This window comes from Nematostella vectensis, chromosome 14 (genome assembly GCF_932526225.1).
Source record: "Nematostella vectensis chromosome 14, jaNemVect1.1, whole genome shotgun sequence".
In the NCBI taxonomy this organism is placed as follows: domain Eukaryota; kingdom Metazoa; phylum Cnidaria; class Anthozoa; order Actiniaria; family Edwardsiidae; genus Nematostella; species Nematostella vectensis.
In genome coordinates, this window is record NC_064047.1 from 1,107,626 (window position 1) to 1,124,081 (window position 16,456).

The window sequence follows — 16,456 nt, forward strand, 5'->3', positions numbered from 1 at the left end:
GCGCTCAGCCAAAATGCTTGGCTGAGTGTCACTGGGCGAGACTATTGTCTGGAGGCTCTGGTACCCATGGTAATGAAAATGTTAAGTCGACCTCATTTTATTTTATTTTATTTTATTATTTTATTTAATTTAATTTTATTTTATTTTATTTTATTTTATTATTTTATTTTATTTTATTTTATTTTATTTTATTTTATTTTATTTTATTTTATTTTATTTTATTTTATTTTATTTTATTTTATTTTATTTTATTTTATTTTATTTTATTTTATTTTATTTTATTTTATTTTATTTTATTTTATTTTATTTTATTTTATTTTATTTTATTTTATTTTGAGGCTTCCTCGACACTTATATATAAAGAAATACAACAAAATACATTAAAAAAAAAAAAGACAAGAATAAGTGTAGAGCAGAGAGGGAAAGGCGAATGGACACGATTTCCCGGCGAGGACTGCCCCGCAAACCATTATAAATCATAGAGTTGCTTTGCTTTCGTGCGTCCCACACCAAGTTTCCTTAGAAATGCAAAATGCCCCCTGTCTTTAATTTCCCGCTGATCTTGTCAAATTTCTTAACATGTTACCTGTTCGGAACACGTGAAAATCACGCACTGATAACCACAAGACGCGCGGTAAAGACTGGACTCCATTACCGTTACTACAGTAACGAGTCCAAATTCCATTTCACTGGCACAACATTCAAAATGGCGGACAAACATGAAGTGTCAGTTGTGGGTCTGCTAAAGGACGTGGATTTCCACATAGCGAAGGGGGCAGTCTTGGTAATATTCTACATGTTTGTTTGTCGCTATATACTTTAGGAAAATTTATTTTTATCTTGGTTTTTGTTGTTTTGTTTTGTAGCAATTGCGTCAGAAAGAGCCGGACTCTTTTTACGATCCAAATGTCCTCGGACTTCTGGAGTGTGATTGGGTCTCTTTCATTCAAGGAAAGAAAAAGGTACGAACATCAATTAGGCATCAAACGTGCTGCCTGTTTAATTCATCATAGATTTGGAAAATCATTTTTGTTATGTTTTGAAGCTAGGAGCCTTGAAAATAAGTTTAAAAAAAAAACAATCGGTGTTATTAAAATGTCTACACAAAGAATTTCTACATTTGAAACTAGTTAAAGTTTAGTCATATGTAGGTTATATTTTCTATTTGCAGTGGTACTAATGTTTTAAATAAGTTTTGAACACAACCTTTTAATTGTTACAGTATGTGCCTGGTGCACACTTTCTTAATATATAATTGTATTTCTGTATTTCTATAAATTTGAAATGGTTTACTTTATATTATGTAGACACATTAATTTGAGCTGTTTTGGAATAATTTTTAAGGAACTGTCAAGGGCTGTTATTAAAATGGAGATACGATCCCTTTCTTTAACATTATCCTCTTCCTGGTGTAAGACCAAAATATGAAAATTTTGATAATTAACAGTGCACCAAGTAGTTGACTCACACAACATTTTTTATTTTTCCTATAATAAGTGACCACACTCACCTCTCGAAATTACGGACACCTCACATCTGTACTGTAATTTAGGCTCTATTAAAGCCATATAACAATGAAAGATTGAAGTCATCTTCTTCACATGTCAGTCTTTGTATTTAGTTTTTATTTAGGATCACACTTCTGTCTGTTATAAGGAGGTGTCCAAAATAGCGGGGGTGTTCTTAAGGCAAGGGTTTTAAAAGTAACAATGTCAGTGATCCAATACTGTTTTAGCATCATTCTGCTTCTTTTTGTGGGTAAATTCATTATTGAAACATGATAGTCTATACCAAAGACTTGATTATATGAAACAAGACTGCCTGCAATGATGTACATTTCCTAAAACTCCAATATTCCTAAGATCATGCCATGATTACTTTCACCAATTATGTAGCCAAAACTGAGACTGTTCTGCTGTAATTCTAGAAACAATGTTATGCAATTTGTGATTAATCTATTTGTAGAACATGAACCCCAACTGTGATGTATGTATTTTGTTTATAACATGATGTGTGTATTTGTACCAAGAACATAAAGCAGAAAAAATGGTCACTAGGTTATGACCAAATATAACCCAAACCTAGAGAGAAGTAATAGAAGTATTGGAAAGAGCACTTATCTCATGCTAAAATCAAATCAGACTTCTGGTTTTCATGCTCATAGCCTGATAAGTAGTGTGACCTTTCTTGACCCTTGTTTCCTTCTTGTAGGAGATCAAGGGAGAGATGTGGGGATTTGAGGAGAGTGTGCTGGTATTCATTGATGGACAACCCATAGGGGGGAAAGAAGATTTTCTAAAATGGGCTCAGGAGAGTTTCAACTTTCAGGATTTCAGGTAACAGTAAATGAGTTCTAAATACAGTAAGGGTACAATGACTTTATTTTGACTATTATATGGTTTGTAAGGGAAATTTAGTAGTTTGTTAGGGGGCAGTTCTAATTACAGTAAGGGTATATATGATTTTTTTTTATTATTATACATGGTTTGTAAGGGAAATTTAGTAGTTTGTTAGTGGGCATTTTAGTTTGCCATGAAGCATAGAAAACATTATTTATTATCAAAGATCTATGATTACCACATCTCTTGTTGATTTTGTAATTGTAAATGTATTGGGTATTAAATGCCTGATTTGATTGCCACACATTTTTTAAATAAAGTTTTTGTACAGATAAATGTTTTTTTTAAGATGAGTAGCATAGCCATCAACCTCGTTTTAGCAATACAGGCAGCTAATGCGAGAGAATACAGTAAATGTATGGATATTTTAAAAAGAAAATTAGGTTTGCAAGAAAAGGTTCAAAATCTTTAGACTCCAGCCTAATGTTGGACAGATGACAGCTATGGAGTAGTGATTACATCAGGATTACCAGATATGGTTGGAGCCAATCCTGGGGAACTAGATATCATTATGCTATGGTTGCAAAGGCCAAGCGACGCTATGCAGAGAATATGGTGTAATGCTATGGCTGCAAAAGGTCTAGTGAGGCTATGCAGAGAGTACGGTGTAATGCTATGGTTGCAAAAGGCCAAGCGAGGCTATGCAGAGGGTATGTTGTAATGCTATGTTGCAAAAGGCCAAACAAGGCTATGCAGAGAGTATGGTGTAATGCTATGGTTGCAAAAGGCCAAGCGAGGCTATGCAGAGAGTATGATGTAATGCCACTGTATGGTTGCAAAAGGCCAAACGAGGCTATGCAGAAAAAACGGTGTAATGCTATGGTTGCAAAAGGCCAAACAAGGCTATGCAGAGAGTATGGTGTAATGCTATGTTGCAAAAGGCCAAACAAGGCTATGCAGAGAGAATGGTGTAATGCTATGGTTGCAAAAGGCCAAGCGAGGCTATGCAGAGAGTATGATGTAATGCTATGTTGCAGAAGGCCAAGCGAGGCTATGCAGAGAGTATGGTGTAATGCTATGGTTGCAAAAGGCCAAGCGAGGCTATGCAGAGAGTATGGTGTAATGCTATGATGCAAAAGGCCAAGCGAGGCTATGCAGAGAGTATGATGTAATGCTATGTTGAAAAAGGCCAAGTGAGGCTATGCAGAGAGTATGGTGTAATGCTATGGTTGCAAAAGGCCAAGCGAGGCTATGCAGAGAGTATGATGTAATGCCACTGTATGGTTGCAAAAGGCCAAGCGAGGCTATGCAGAGAAAACGGTGTAATGCTATGGTTGCAAAAGGCCAAACAAGGCTATGCAGAGAGTATGGTGTAATGCTATGTTGCAAAAGGCCAAACAAGGCTATGTAGAGAGAATGGTGTAATGCTATGGTTGCAAAAGGCCAAGCGAGGCTATGCAGAGAGTATGATGTAATGCTATGTTGCAAAAGGCCAAGCGAGGCTATGCAGAGAGTATGGTGTAATGCTATGGTTGCAAAAGGCCAAGCGAGGCTATGCAGAGAGTATGATGTAATGCTATGATGCAAAAGGCCAAGCGAGGCTATGCAGAGAGTATGATGTAATGCTATGTTGCAAAAGGCCAAGTGAGGCTATGCAGAGAGTATGGTGTAATGCTATGTTGCAAAAGGCCAAGCGAGGCTATGCAGATAGTATGGTGTAATGCTATGGTTGAAAAAGGCCAAACAAGGCTATGCAGAGAGTATGGTGTAATGCTATGTTGCAAAAGGCCAAGCAAGGCTATGCAGATAGTATGGCGTAATGCTATGGTTGAAAAAGGCCAAACAAGGCTATGCAGAGAGTATGGTGTAATGCTATGTTGCAAAAGGCCAAGCGAGGCTATGCAGAAAAAATGGTGTAATGCTTTGTTGCAAAAGGCCAAGCGAGGCTATGCAGAGAGTATGGTGTAATGCTATGTTGCAAAAGGCCAAGCGAGGCTATGCAGAGAGTATGGTGTATTGATATGGTTAAAAAATGCCAAGCGAGGCTATGCAGAGAGTATGGTGTAATGCTATGGTTGAAAAAGGCCAAACAAGGCTATGCAGAGAGTATGGTGTAATGCTATGGTTGAAAAAGGCCAAACGAGGCTATGCAGAGAGTATGGTGTAATGCTATGGTTGAAAAAGGCCAAACAAGGCTATGCAGAGAGTATGGTGTAATGCTAGAGGCCAAGTGAGGCTATGCAGAGAATACAGTGTAAACCCCCAAATCCAAATCCAAAACGAAATTTACTGTTTCTTTCCCTATTTTTTCTTTAGATCCCTCCCTCTATGGTATGCTATGGCAAAGGCAAGTTACAAGGATCATTTATTGAGTTTAAAGGTTGGTGAAAGCCCCATCCATTACCATCCTTGATGCATGTGCACTAAAACCACTCCATCCTTACCATGGTCTTCTTGGTCTTACATCTTATTAGATTTTTAAGGAAATTTCAAATAATTATGGTAGCCCTGTAATGCAGTAATGTAGGTCCTACTGTATAGAGTCATACCACTAAAGCTTTTAAGCTCAAGGCCATTTGTACTTCTTGATCATGAGATTAAAATCATTGGGGAATGTCTTTTTGGATAAGGACATTAAACCAAAGGGTCTTTCTCTCACCGTACCTCATAACCTGTATCAGGCTTCTGGCCTGTGGTACCATTTTCACTAACTCACACTAATGATTGTAAACTATGTGGAGCAGTCCGTATCTACACACTGACGAGTACAGTCAGGACCATCTCTCCATGTTTGCACTATACTACATATGCTCAACATTTCTTTTTTTCTTTTCCTTCCATTCCCTGATCTGAGCTTTTGTTTAAATCCATAATCTGAACTTTTTATTCCCATTTTGATTTTTTTTTCCTTCAAAGCATGAGTTTGTCTACTTTGACATAGCTGTTGGAGCAAAAAGTATTGGAAGACTTATTATAGAGGTGGGTAAACATAGACCACATCATCCTTCTCTGGACTCTCTAACTTCTTTTCATATTTGGGGTTTAAGCAACTGCAATGGCAGGAAAAAGGGACCCAAAAAATGCCTTTATGCTTAAATATATCAGACAGAATCCATTTCAGTGCATTTTATGTCAGCATCTTTGAATTTTCAATCGCTTTCTTTTGTCTGCATTTACTTTACTGTCTTGGGTGCTTAAAGTCCCATAATTTTGTGTTTTTGAAGCCTTAATTGTGCAAGCTTATCTTATGCGAGGGTATATGTCTAAAATATTTTCTCTCTACTCTCCCACTGAAATTAGTAAAATTCATATGTTATTGCCTTGACCCTGTGAAAGAAAAATAGAAAACAATTATATTTTTCAGGTTAATTTTGAGCATTTGCCTACAATTAATGTAAAGCAATTTTAATTGAAAAAAAGTTATTTTTCATCTATACTCGGACTTTCTGCCTTGAAATTATGGAAAGCTAAATAAAAAAGGGTTATTTGTTCAGCAGTCTGATAATGTGCCTCAAAGTTGAAATTACTGTACAGGCCTAGAGTGACATAACCTTCACTCCCAAGCACTGGAGACTCACGCCCGTGCCTGTCTCCCCAGGGGGGTGCAGGGGGTGCAAATGCACCCCCCACAACGGCCGAAAGTCCACTTTTGGTTCTCAATAGACTTGCTATTTGTAGACAAAACTCAAAATCATAAGCTAGATTACTCCAAATCCTACAATAAATGTCCCGTGGAGATACTGCAAAGGCAAAAATAAAATCCATTTTTGTTCTTTCGGAGTTGTTTAAATTTAAGAAAACTACCTCCCTCCCTCCCTCCTCCCCCCTCCCCCAGACAAATTAGGTCCACTTTCTCAGATTTTGCACCCCCCAAGAAAAATCCTGACTACAAGCCTGAGACTCGTGCATATTTGAGAGTGGCTCTAGAGTATCGACTCATGAAATATTCATAACCTTGAGTTTGTTGGCGAGTGAGATTTAGGTGTTCTCTGAAGTAAACTCAGAAACATTGACCAAATTTTTTTGCTAGCTCACAAACTTTAGCAAAATGCCTTGAATTTATAAACGAACAGGTTCTTTTCTTTATTCCAGCTATATTCTGACCGTCTGCCTAGGACTTGTGGAAACTTCAAATCTCTGATAGCGGGTAACCTTGAGGAGAGTGAGCGCCATGATCCACCATTAAAACTAAGATATAAAGACTCTATCCTGCATAGGATAGTGCCCAATGGCTGGATACAGGGCGGAGGTCAGTAATGTATAGGTCTATAGAGACTCTATCCTGCATAGGATAGTGCCCAATGGCTGGATACAGGGTGGAGGTCAGTAATGTATAGGTCTATAAAGACTCTATCCTGCATAGGATAGTGCCCAATGGCTGGATACAGGGCGGAGGTCAGTAATGTATAGGTCTATAGAGACTCTATCCTGAATAGGATAGTGCCCAATGGCTGGATACAGGGTGGAGGTCAGTAATGTATAGGTCTATAGAGACTCTATCCTGCATAGGATAGTGTCCAATGGCTGGATACAGGGTGGAGGTCAGTAATGTATAGGTCTATAGAGACTCTATCCTGCATAGGATAGTGTCCAATGGCTGGATACAGGGCGGAGGTCAGTAATGTATAGTTCTATAGAGACTCTACCCTGCATAGGATAGTGTCCAATGGCTGGATACAGGGCGGAGGTCAGTAATGTATAGTTCTATAGAGACTCTATCCTGCATAGGATAGTGTCCAATGGCTGGATACAGGGTGGAGGTCAGTAATGTATAGGTCTATAGAGACTCTACCCTGCATGGGATAGTGCCTAATGGCTGGATACAGGGCGGAGGTCAGTAATGTATAGTTCTATAGAGACTCTACCCTGCATAGGATAGTGTCCAATGGCTGGATACAGGGTGGAGGTCAGTAATGTATAGGTCTATAGAGACTCTACCCTGCATAGGATAGTGCCCAATGGCTGGATACAGGGTGGAGGTCAGTAATGTATAGGTCTATAGAGACTCTATCCTGCATAGGATAGTGTCCAATGGCTGGATACAGGGCGGAGGTCAGTAATGTATAGTTCTATAGAGACTCTATCCTGCATAGGATAGTGCCCAATGGCTGGATACAGGGTGGAGGTCAGTAATGTATAGGTCTATAAAGACTCTATCCTGCATGGGATAGTGCCCAATGGCTGGATACAGGGCGGAGGTCAGTAATGTATAGTTCTATAGAGACTCTATCCTGCATAGGATAGTGTCCAATGGCTGGATACAGGGTGGAGGTCAGTAATGTATAGGTCTATAAAGACTCTATCCTGCATAGGATAGTGTCCAATGGCTGGATACAGGGTGGAGGTCAGTAATGTATAGGTCTATAGAGACTCTACCCTGCATGGGATAGTGTCCAATGGCTGGATACAGGGCGGAGGTCAGTAATGTATAGGTCTATAAAGACTCTACCCTGCATAGGATAGTGCCCAATGGCTGGATACAGGGTGGAGGTCAGTAATGTATAGGTCTATAAAGACTCTATCCTGCATAGGATAGTGTCCAATGGCTGGATACAGGGTGGAGGTCAGTAATGTATAGGTCTATAGAGACTCTATCCTGCATGGGATAGTGCCCAATGGCTGGATACGGGGCGGAGGTCAGTAATGTATAGGTCTATAAAGACTCTACCCTGCATAGGATAGTGCCCAATGGCTGGATACAGGGCGGAGGTCTGTAAAGTGTATTCTACAAACAGTATTGGTAACACTGTGATTTATTTCCAGGGAGGTACTTAGCTATGTATGGATGCAGGGTGCTGACAAAGCCCAAAATCTGAGCAGGGGTCAAAACGTTTTTCACCACTGGTGAAAACCACTGGTGACAACCACTTGTAAAAACCACTCGTGACAACCACTGGTGACAACCACTCGTGACAACCACTCGTGACAACCACTCGTGACAACCACTCACGACAACCACTCGTGACAAACACTCGTGACAAAACCTCTCGTGTGACGGCTACTATTTGAAGACCGTTCGTGACAATCGCTTATTAAAACAAACGTAAAATTTAACTCATTACTTTAGCACTATAAAAAATAGCGTAATTATTAATTTGCTTCATTGTTTAACAATTATAAGTTTGTTGTCGGCATTTATCAGCAGCTTAAACTTTTCGAAGCAGGAAAGAAATGTCATACCATAACATGAAAAGTATCTGTGTAATTAAATCCTTAGATCAAATCCTTATACGCAACTTCGTGTTCAATTCTATATTATGAGAAACATGAAAGTAATAATAAGTTTAATTCAACCTCTCGAAGTATATACTAGATTACAGGTGAGTCAGAGATACAAGTAAGCACTACAACAAAGTACAATTAATTTAAATGTATCAGCATATTTAACAGTAACGAACTCGTTGAAACGACTCGTATTAGTAGGCCTCTGATACGATGTAGATTTAGACCTGAGGTTATACCCTGAATCATGTGTAATGCGACGCCCTTTAATGATAGGAAAAAGAGGATTCTGTGGTTTGATTCTGGAAACGAACCGCCGGCATGCAATATTTCTTCGCTCGTGCAACGTTGGAAGGTTTGCAAGCGTGAGTGAACCCTCATAACTACGACCTGGGAAAGTAAATGTTCATTTCATACTATTTCATTCCTGTTACCTAAGTCACTTGGTAACGAGGTTTGAGACCTCGAGGGGTAATAAAAAATACTTTAAAAAAGAAATGTTTTTTTTTTTGTAAACTAAAACTCGCTGCGGGTTAAAACTCCACGGGTTTCTTTGTTATTCCGTTTAGTATCGCGGTGTTATTTACATACATTTAGGGCGCATGTCAGGGAATGCGGCGCTTATTCATTCATACTAAGATATGGTGAGGGGTAAAAATTTATTTATAATGAGGCTGTCAATACATACTACATTGTATTGACCTTTCATCTGTATAAGTTTTGTTTGATTGGAAATTAGTGCGATCTCAATTTAATTAACGTGGATGAAAGATCTTACCAAGACCTTTCATCAGTATGAGTTTGGTTTGATTCGGATTAATTGCTATTGAATAAGAGCCATTTGTCACGATTGGTATTCTGTTAATTTCTTCCTGGAAATTGGTGCGATCTCAATCTAATTAACGTGGATGAAAGATCTTACTAAGACCCTTCATCTGTATGAATTTGGTTTGATTCGGATCAATTGCTATCGAATTAAAGCCAATTGTCACGAGTGGTATTCTGTTAATTTCTTCCAGGAAAATAAAGCGATCTCAATGTAATTAACGTGGATGAAAGATCTTCCGAAGACCGGGATTAGGGCAAATCAGTGACCCATACTTTTCGAGCACGGCGCCCAAAATTTGAAAAATATGTAAATATATTATAAGTATTTATAAGGTTAACGTCTAATCTTGTTACTGGAAAAATATCAAAAGTGTTCTATTCTAAGTGTTCTATGAAGTTATGGTGGTAAATGCAAAAAACCGTCCGTAATTGGGGCAATACACTGTAGTATGTATTGACAGCCTCATTATAAATAAATTTTCACCTCTCACCATATCTTAGTATGAATGAATAAGCGCCGCATTCCCTGACAGGCGCCCTAAATGTATGTAAATAACACCGCGATACTAAACAGAATACCAAAGAAACCCGTGGAGTTTTAACCCGCAGCGAGTTTTAGTTTACAAAAAAAAAACATTACTTTTTTAAAGTATTTTTATTACCCCTCGAGGTCTCAAACCTCGTTACCAAGTGACTTAGGTAACAGGAATGAAATAGTATGAAGTGAACATTTACTTTCCCAGGTCGTAGTTATGAGGGTTCACTCACGCTTGCAAACCTTCCAACGTTGCACGAGCGAAGAAATATTGCATGCCGGCGGTTCGTTTCCAGAATCAAACCACAGAATCCTCTTTTTCCTATCATTAAAGGGCGTCGCATTACACATGATTCAGGGTAACCTCAGGTCTAAATCTACATCGTATCAGAGGCCTACTAATACGAGTCGTTTCAACGAGTTCGTTACTGTTAAATATGCTGATTACATTTAAATTAATTGTACTTTGTTGTAGTGCTTACTTGTATCTCTGACTCACCTGTAATCTAGTATATACTTCGAGAGGTTGAATTAAACTTATTATTACTTTCATGTTTCTCATAATATAGAATTGAACACGAAGTTGCGTATAAGGATTTGATCTAAGGATTTAATTACACAGATACTTTTCATGTTATGGTATGACATTTCTTTCCTGCTTCGAAAAATTTAAGCTGCTGATAAATGCCGACAACAAACTTATAATTGTTAAACAATGAAGCAAATTAATAATTACGCTATTTTTTATGGTGCTAAAGTATTGAGTTAAATTTTACGTTTGTATCTAATAAGCGATTGTCACGAACGGTCTTCAAATAGCAGCCGTCACACGAGTGGTTGTCACCAGTGGTTGTTACCAGTGGTTGTCACGATTGGTTGTCACCAGTGGTTTTGTCACGAGTGGTTGTCACCAGTGGTTGTCACCAGTGGTAAAAAACGTTTTGAGTCTAGTAGCAAAATCTAGTAATGGTGTTATAGAACTCATTTTTATTTAGCAAAGTCAAAGGCCAACCATTAATTTTAGCAATGATTGCCTGTCACCAACAAAATTTATTGATAATTTAATCAAAATTGAAAGTGAGATATGTCTCCTTATGATGCTAGAATGGTTCAAGTGAAAATGCAGAAAAAATGGGAAAAATATATATGGGTCAGAGCCCATAATTCATTGCATTCTGATGTTTTCTGTTTTTTTTCTTTACAGATATTGAAGGTGGCAGGGGAATTGGTGGAGAATCTGTTTATGGGCCTCTATTTGAAGGTAATGCAGCTTGACATTTATATCTTATATTTGGGTGGCCTTTCCAAATAAGGGTGCATTAGGACTAGAATGCTTCATACATTTGATGTACACCTATTTCAACTATAAAAAAATGGAAAATGACAAAGACCTTACACCACTGGTTAGAGAATACAAGCCTTGCTCCTGATTATGGCATTCTCAGTGAGGCTATCTAGCTCCCAGTAAGGCCCATGTAGTGAATGCACACTTAACACAAGAAACAACATTGTTAGTCAAAGTTTGTTCCATTTTCAATATTCTTACCGTCAAACTTAATTGAAATAGGTGTATATCATAACCCCATCAACTGGCCCATACCGGCCTTGAGAAGTGCCCACAACCCAAAAAACATAAATAAACACAACGAGATGAAGATACTCAGGCATCAGTCTAAGGGATAAATGGTCTTGAAGATATGCATCCAACCGAGGTGATAGCAACTACTCTTTAGCCAAATAATAGCTCAGATTCTTTGACAAATTTCAAATCATACAAGGAAAAAAAGTAGAATCACCCTTCTCAACAAAACGCTCAAAATACCACACAAGGGAGAGAGATCAGCAAACACAGCTCAAGACACACATAGATACCTTTATTCTGATCCTCCAGGTCAATTTCCATGGCCTCAAAACAAAATGTCCAATCCTTGAAGGCTTGTGAAACCACTTGGATGTCGTTACGGATTGCAAAGCATTCTGGGAGATCCGGGGTAAAATCCACAAGGGGAGGGCCAGTCAACACTCCTCTCCCAAAAATCAGATGTTTTTTATAAGTCTTTTCACCCCAAAACCAAACAAATCAATTCCAGATCATACAGACCCAGAATAGCAGTGTAAAAAAAAATTGGAATCAATTTGGTTTCAGAAAAGACAGCATTTAGGAGAGCTGTGGTGGTTCATTGGGAAATTGTTTTCTCATCCAGGCAAAGCCAAACTAGAAAAAATCACCATGAATCCACCTTTGCTTGCAAATATCCATAAGCACAGCACTCAATTACGCCCCAATAGACTTCATGATGTTTCCCAATATGCTCATAGCTGTATGTTTTATAAAAAATACAAGCAGCCATCAATTTGTGCTCATATTAGTAGGGGGGAGGTATGGGTCAGTACGCAGCTCTTACAAGCTGCAATTTGATTGGGCAAATGAACAATATCCGCACCTCAACACAAAGAACGAAAAGAATAGAGACAAAAGAACTCCTTTGTAGAACAAAGTTAATAGGAGACAAAGCAGCTGCGTACTTACTCGGAGGTATCTGTGTTCAGTCTGGGGCTGAGGCACCCTAATAAGAACAATTTTAAGAACCCAAAGGTTCTACAAGGTATACCACATCACCTTACTACTTGGGTAAGGCGATCATCCACAGGTTGCATTACGCTATTTATTCCCCTTTCCTGTTCTGTATCCATTTTTAACTGTGTCTCTTATTCTAGATGAAGATTTCAGTGTAGCTCACAACAGACGTGGTGTAGTTGGTATGGCAAACAAAGGCCGACACACGAATGGATCACAATTCTACATCACTTTGCAGCCTGCCCCGTGGATGGATACCAAATATGTGGCCTTTGGGTGAGTCATCCTTCCTTTTCTCACGAAATACCACCGCCCCCATCCCCTGCCCTTCTTGCTTCTCTGTCTCCAGCTTCCATTGCCAGATGAGCTCAACATTGTTTGGGTGGAGCACAGGTAGCCCAGGCGATGGTTTTGCAGCTTGACCGTAGCTTGGAATCTTGTTCTAGTAGAGGTAAAACGAATGGATTGAAGTAGCGATTTTTTCTTGTGAAATGTTGCCAATAAAATTGCCTACTTAGTAGGTAGGGTGAGTGAAGCTGTATATTTCGCGAAGAAAACCACCCCCAAATCATTATTAGACATACATTTGGCAACAACAAGACATTTCCTAAGTTTTAAGGCAATTTTATTGGCAAAATTCCACAAAATAATTGCTACTTCAATCCACTCGTTTCACCTCTACTAGAACAAGGTCCAAGCTACGATCAAGCTGCAAAACCATTGCCTGGGCTACCTGTGGTTGAAGCTTTGAGTATTGGTGATGTTCCCTATACATTTTACCAAAATAATCCAACCATCAGATGACAATTGTATCTGAAAAAAACTACATGCAAGAATGACAAATTTAAAAACAATACGAACATTTCACGCAGAAATTTCTGAATCCAATTGAATTTTAAAGTTCTTTGACTGAAACAAAAAGTAAATTTTTAGCATTCTGTAGTTATTGCCGGTTTAGCACTCTTTTATAACACAGGGGTACCATGTTTGGTAAAAACGTTTCATTGCTTTGGAAATGCTTTAAAGTTCAGTTTAGCAATCTTCTTATTTCGTATTTCATATGCAGTCAAGTAATTGAGGGCCTTAATGTTCTGGATGTATTGGAGGGACAAGAAACCTTCAATGAGCGACCAAAGGTTGAGTGCAGGGTAGCCGACTGTGGAGTCTTAGACCCCGAGAGAATATGGCAATAAACCATAACATAACATCCGCCTTACAACACAGCACGTCCATGAACAGACCATCTAAGTACTAGAGAAGTTTATATTCAACACAAAGAACGGAGTTTTATCCGTTGTATATGTACGTGTTTTTTTTTTTTACATCACGTCAGAGTTATCTTTTTAAGTACGCTTGCATTTTTCTCCTAATGCTATTTTTTCACTTATGCTTAGTGATGCAATAACAGTTTTCTTGGGTGTTTTTAAGATGTGTATGGGTCAGGACCAATGCCATTCAATCTATTGGCAATTCAAGTCGATGATTTTAAATCACTGCAAAATAGCTTCTAAAACGTAAATCAGATCTTTAAACAAGCTGCTATTGCTAGAGCAATTTCGCAGCTATTCATGGCATGGTGGAAGAGAGTTTATTTAAAATATTTAGAAAGTTTCTTTCTGATGTGGCGAACAGGAAGCTTTTTATTTTTATTTGTTGATAGTCTCTAATTTGTATTTAGTTGCTTGCTTAATCATTATTTCAGCTTCGTTGTGTAAATAGAGAAAATCTTATAATAAATTCTGTATTGCTTATTACAAGTACTTGGTCATAAGTATTTTGTGAATAATTTATCTTGCAGCCAAGGTTAAAAGCATATGTGAATCTCACCGAAATAATGTTTGCTCTTAAGAAAAAAAAAACTTTGAAGATGCATAAATCAGCATTCATCAAACATTATCGTATATAAACAGTTCAGTTTTTTTTCCAAACCACAATAGGTATATTTTCAAAATGTTCATACATTTTTTTTTTATTATCAGTGTTATCATCATATTTGATTGTATATCATTAGTGAAATATCATCACCAATTTCATGGTTATTGGTGCCTTCACTAATTTCGTCATCATCTATTTATTTATGAGCAACATCACCATCATGATACATTCATGCGCAATTTACTTAGGAACAAAGGTGTTCAGATGACAAACTTCTGCACAAAGTCCTTCTCCACTTCCCTTTCCTTACCGATCAATGTTGGATATTTTGGTGACAGTGTAGTTTGCGGGAGATTCGCCTGTCGTTTTAACGTTGATTGGAGAGTGAGGGGAAGTCAATTTTCAAATTATTACAAGAAGAGGAGAGCCGGAAGGTCAATTTTCAAATAATTGCAAGGAGAGGGGAGTGGATGTTGATTTTTATATAATTACAAGAAGGCTGGTAATCCATATAAAAGATATTCGTTTTCGGATTTTGTCCCCCCCCCCCAAAATTGACCATGATTGTAGTTTTGTTCATCAGCGCAGTATCATCATAATCATAAGTGTCATCATGGTAATCTTCAATGTCATCATGGTCATCATCAATGTCATCATGATCATCAGTGTCATCATCAATGTCATCATGTTCATCAGTGTCATCATCAATGTCATCATGTTCATCAGTGTCATCATCAATGTCATCATGATCATAAGTGTCATCATCAATGTCATCATGATAAACAGTGTCATCGCTGTCTTCATGATTACCAGTGTTATCATCAGTGTCATCACCAGTGTCATCATGATCATCAGTGCCATCATCAATGTCATCATGATCATCAGTGCCATCATCAATGCCATCATGATCATCAGTGCCATCATCAATGTCATCATGATCATAAGTGTCATCATCAATGTCATCATGACCATCCGTGCCATCATCAGTGTCATCATGATCATCAGTGCCATCATCAATGTCATCATGACTATCCGTGCCATCATCAATGTCATCATGACTATCCGTGCCATCATCAATGTCATCATGACTATCCGTGCCATCATCAATGTCATCATGACTATCCGTGCCATCATCAGTGTCATCATGATTATCCGTGTCATCATCAATGTCATCATGACTATCTGTGCCATCATCAATGTCATCATGATCATCAGTGTCATCATGATCATCTGTGCCATCATCAATGTCATCATGACTATCCTTGCCATCATCAATGTCATCATGATCATCAGTGCCATCATCAATGTCATCATGACTATCCGTGCCATCATCAATGTCATCATGATCATCAGTGCCATCATCAATGTCATCATGACTCTCTGTGCCATCATCAATGTCATCATGATCCTCAGTGTCATCATGATCATCAGTGCCATCATCAATGTCATCATGACTATCCTTGCCATCATCAATGTCATCATGATCATCAGTGCCATCATCAATGTCATCATGACTATCCGTGCCATCATCAATGTCATCATGATCATCAGTGCCATCATCAATGTCATCATGACTATCCGTGCCATCATCAATGTCATCATGACTATCCGTGCCATCATCAATGTCATCATGATCATCAGTGCCATCATCAATGTCATCATGACTATCCGTGCCATCATCAATGTCATCGTGACTATCCTTGCCATCATCAATGTCATCATGATCATCAGTGCCATCATCAATGTCATCATGACTATCTGTGCTATCATCAATGTCATCATGATCATCAGTGCCATCCTCAATGTCATCATGACTATCCGTGCCATCATCAATGTCATCATGACTATCCGTGCCATCACCAGTATCATCATGATCATCAGTGCCATCATGATCACCAGTGTCATCATGATCATCAGTGCCATCATCAATGTCATCATGACTATCCGTGCCATCACCATCACTGGCATCGATGTTATCAACACTCTCATCAGCAACTTGTCTATCAACGTATTGTTTCCACGACGTCCTGTTCGACTCAACCAGGCACATTGTTTCCATGTTTTTAAGTGAAATCTGTT

General features: G+C 38.4%; 2 protein-coding genes across 2 annotated transcripts; one reads left to right on the forward strand and one right to left on the reverse strand.

Annotated features, from left to right (window-relative positions):
* The first annotated feature begins 652 nt into the window (after positions 1–652).
* Positions 653–14,259, forward strand: LOC5512843 (probable inactive peptidyl-prolyl cis-trans isomerase-like 6). The gene is made up of 9 exons (XM_001633104.3): positions 653–784; positions 867–962; positions 2,212–2,336; positions 4,656–4,719; positions 5,256–5,318; positions 6,432–6,588; positions 11,129–11,185; positions 12,643–12,778; positions 13,569–14,259. Exons 1-9 carry the CDS (start codon positions 707–709, stop codon positions 13,693–13,695), a joined length of 903 nt encoding a protein of 300 aa, XP_001633154.2. The 5' UTR covers positions 653–706; the 3' UTR covers positions 13,696–14,259.
* Positions 14,260–14,637: 378 nt separating this feature from the next.
* Positions 14,638–16,436, reverse strand: LOC125559881 (clumping factor A-like). Its single transcript, XM_048722045.1, has 4 exons — positions 15,614–16,436; positions 15,347–15,559; positions 14,937–15,175; positions 14,638–14,736 (listed from the first exon to the last, which is right to left on the reverse strand). Exons 1-4 carry the CDS (start codon positions 16,434–16,436, stop codon positions 14,638–14,640), a joined length of 1,374 nt encoding a protein of 457 aa, XP_048578002.1.
* Between the last annotated feature and the right edge of the window lie 20 nt (positions 16,437–16,456).

Bases quoted from the DNA above. Each gene is read 5' to 3' on its own strand.
- LOC5512843 (XM_001633104.3), top strand. From the start codon at position 707: ATGGCGGACAAACATGAAGTGTCAGTTGTGGGTCTGCTAAAGGACGTG. The intron at 4,720-5,255 runs GTTGGTGAAAGC...TTTCCTTCAAAG, and splicing joins ATCATTTATTGAGTTTAAAG to CATGAGTTTGTCTACTTTGA. The intron at 6,589-11,128 runs GTCAGTAATGTA...TTTTCTTTACAG, and splicing joins TGGCTGGATACAGGGCGGAG to ATATTGAAGGTGGCAGGGGA.
- LOC125559881 (XM_048722045.1), bottom strand. From the start codon at position 16,436: ATGGAAACAATGTGCCTGGTTGAGTCGAACAGGACGTCGTGGAAACAA. The intron at 15,176-15,346 runs GTCATGATGACA...GTAATCATGAAG, and splicing joins CACTGATGATGGCACGGATG to ACAGCGATGACACTGTTTAT. The intron at 14,737-14,936 runs GTCAATTTTGGG...TTAAAACGACAG, and splicing joins TGAACAAAACTACAATCATG to GCGAATCTCCCGCAAACTAC.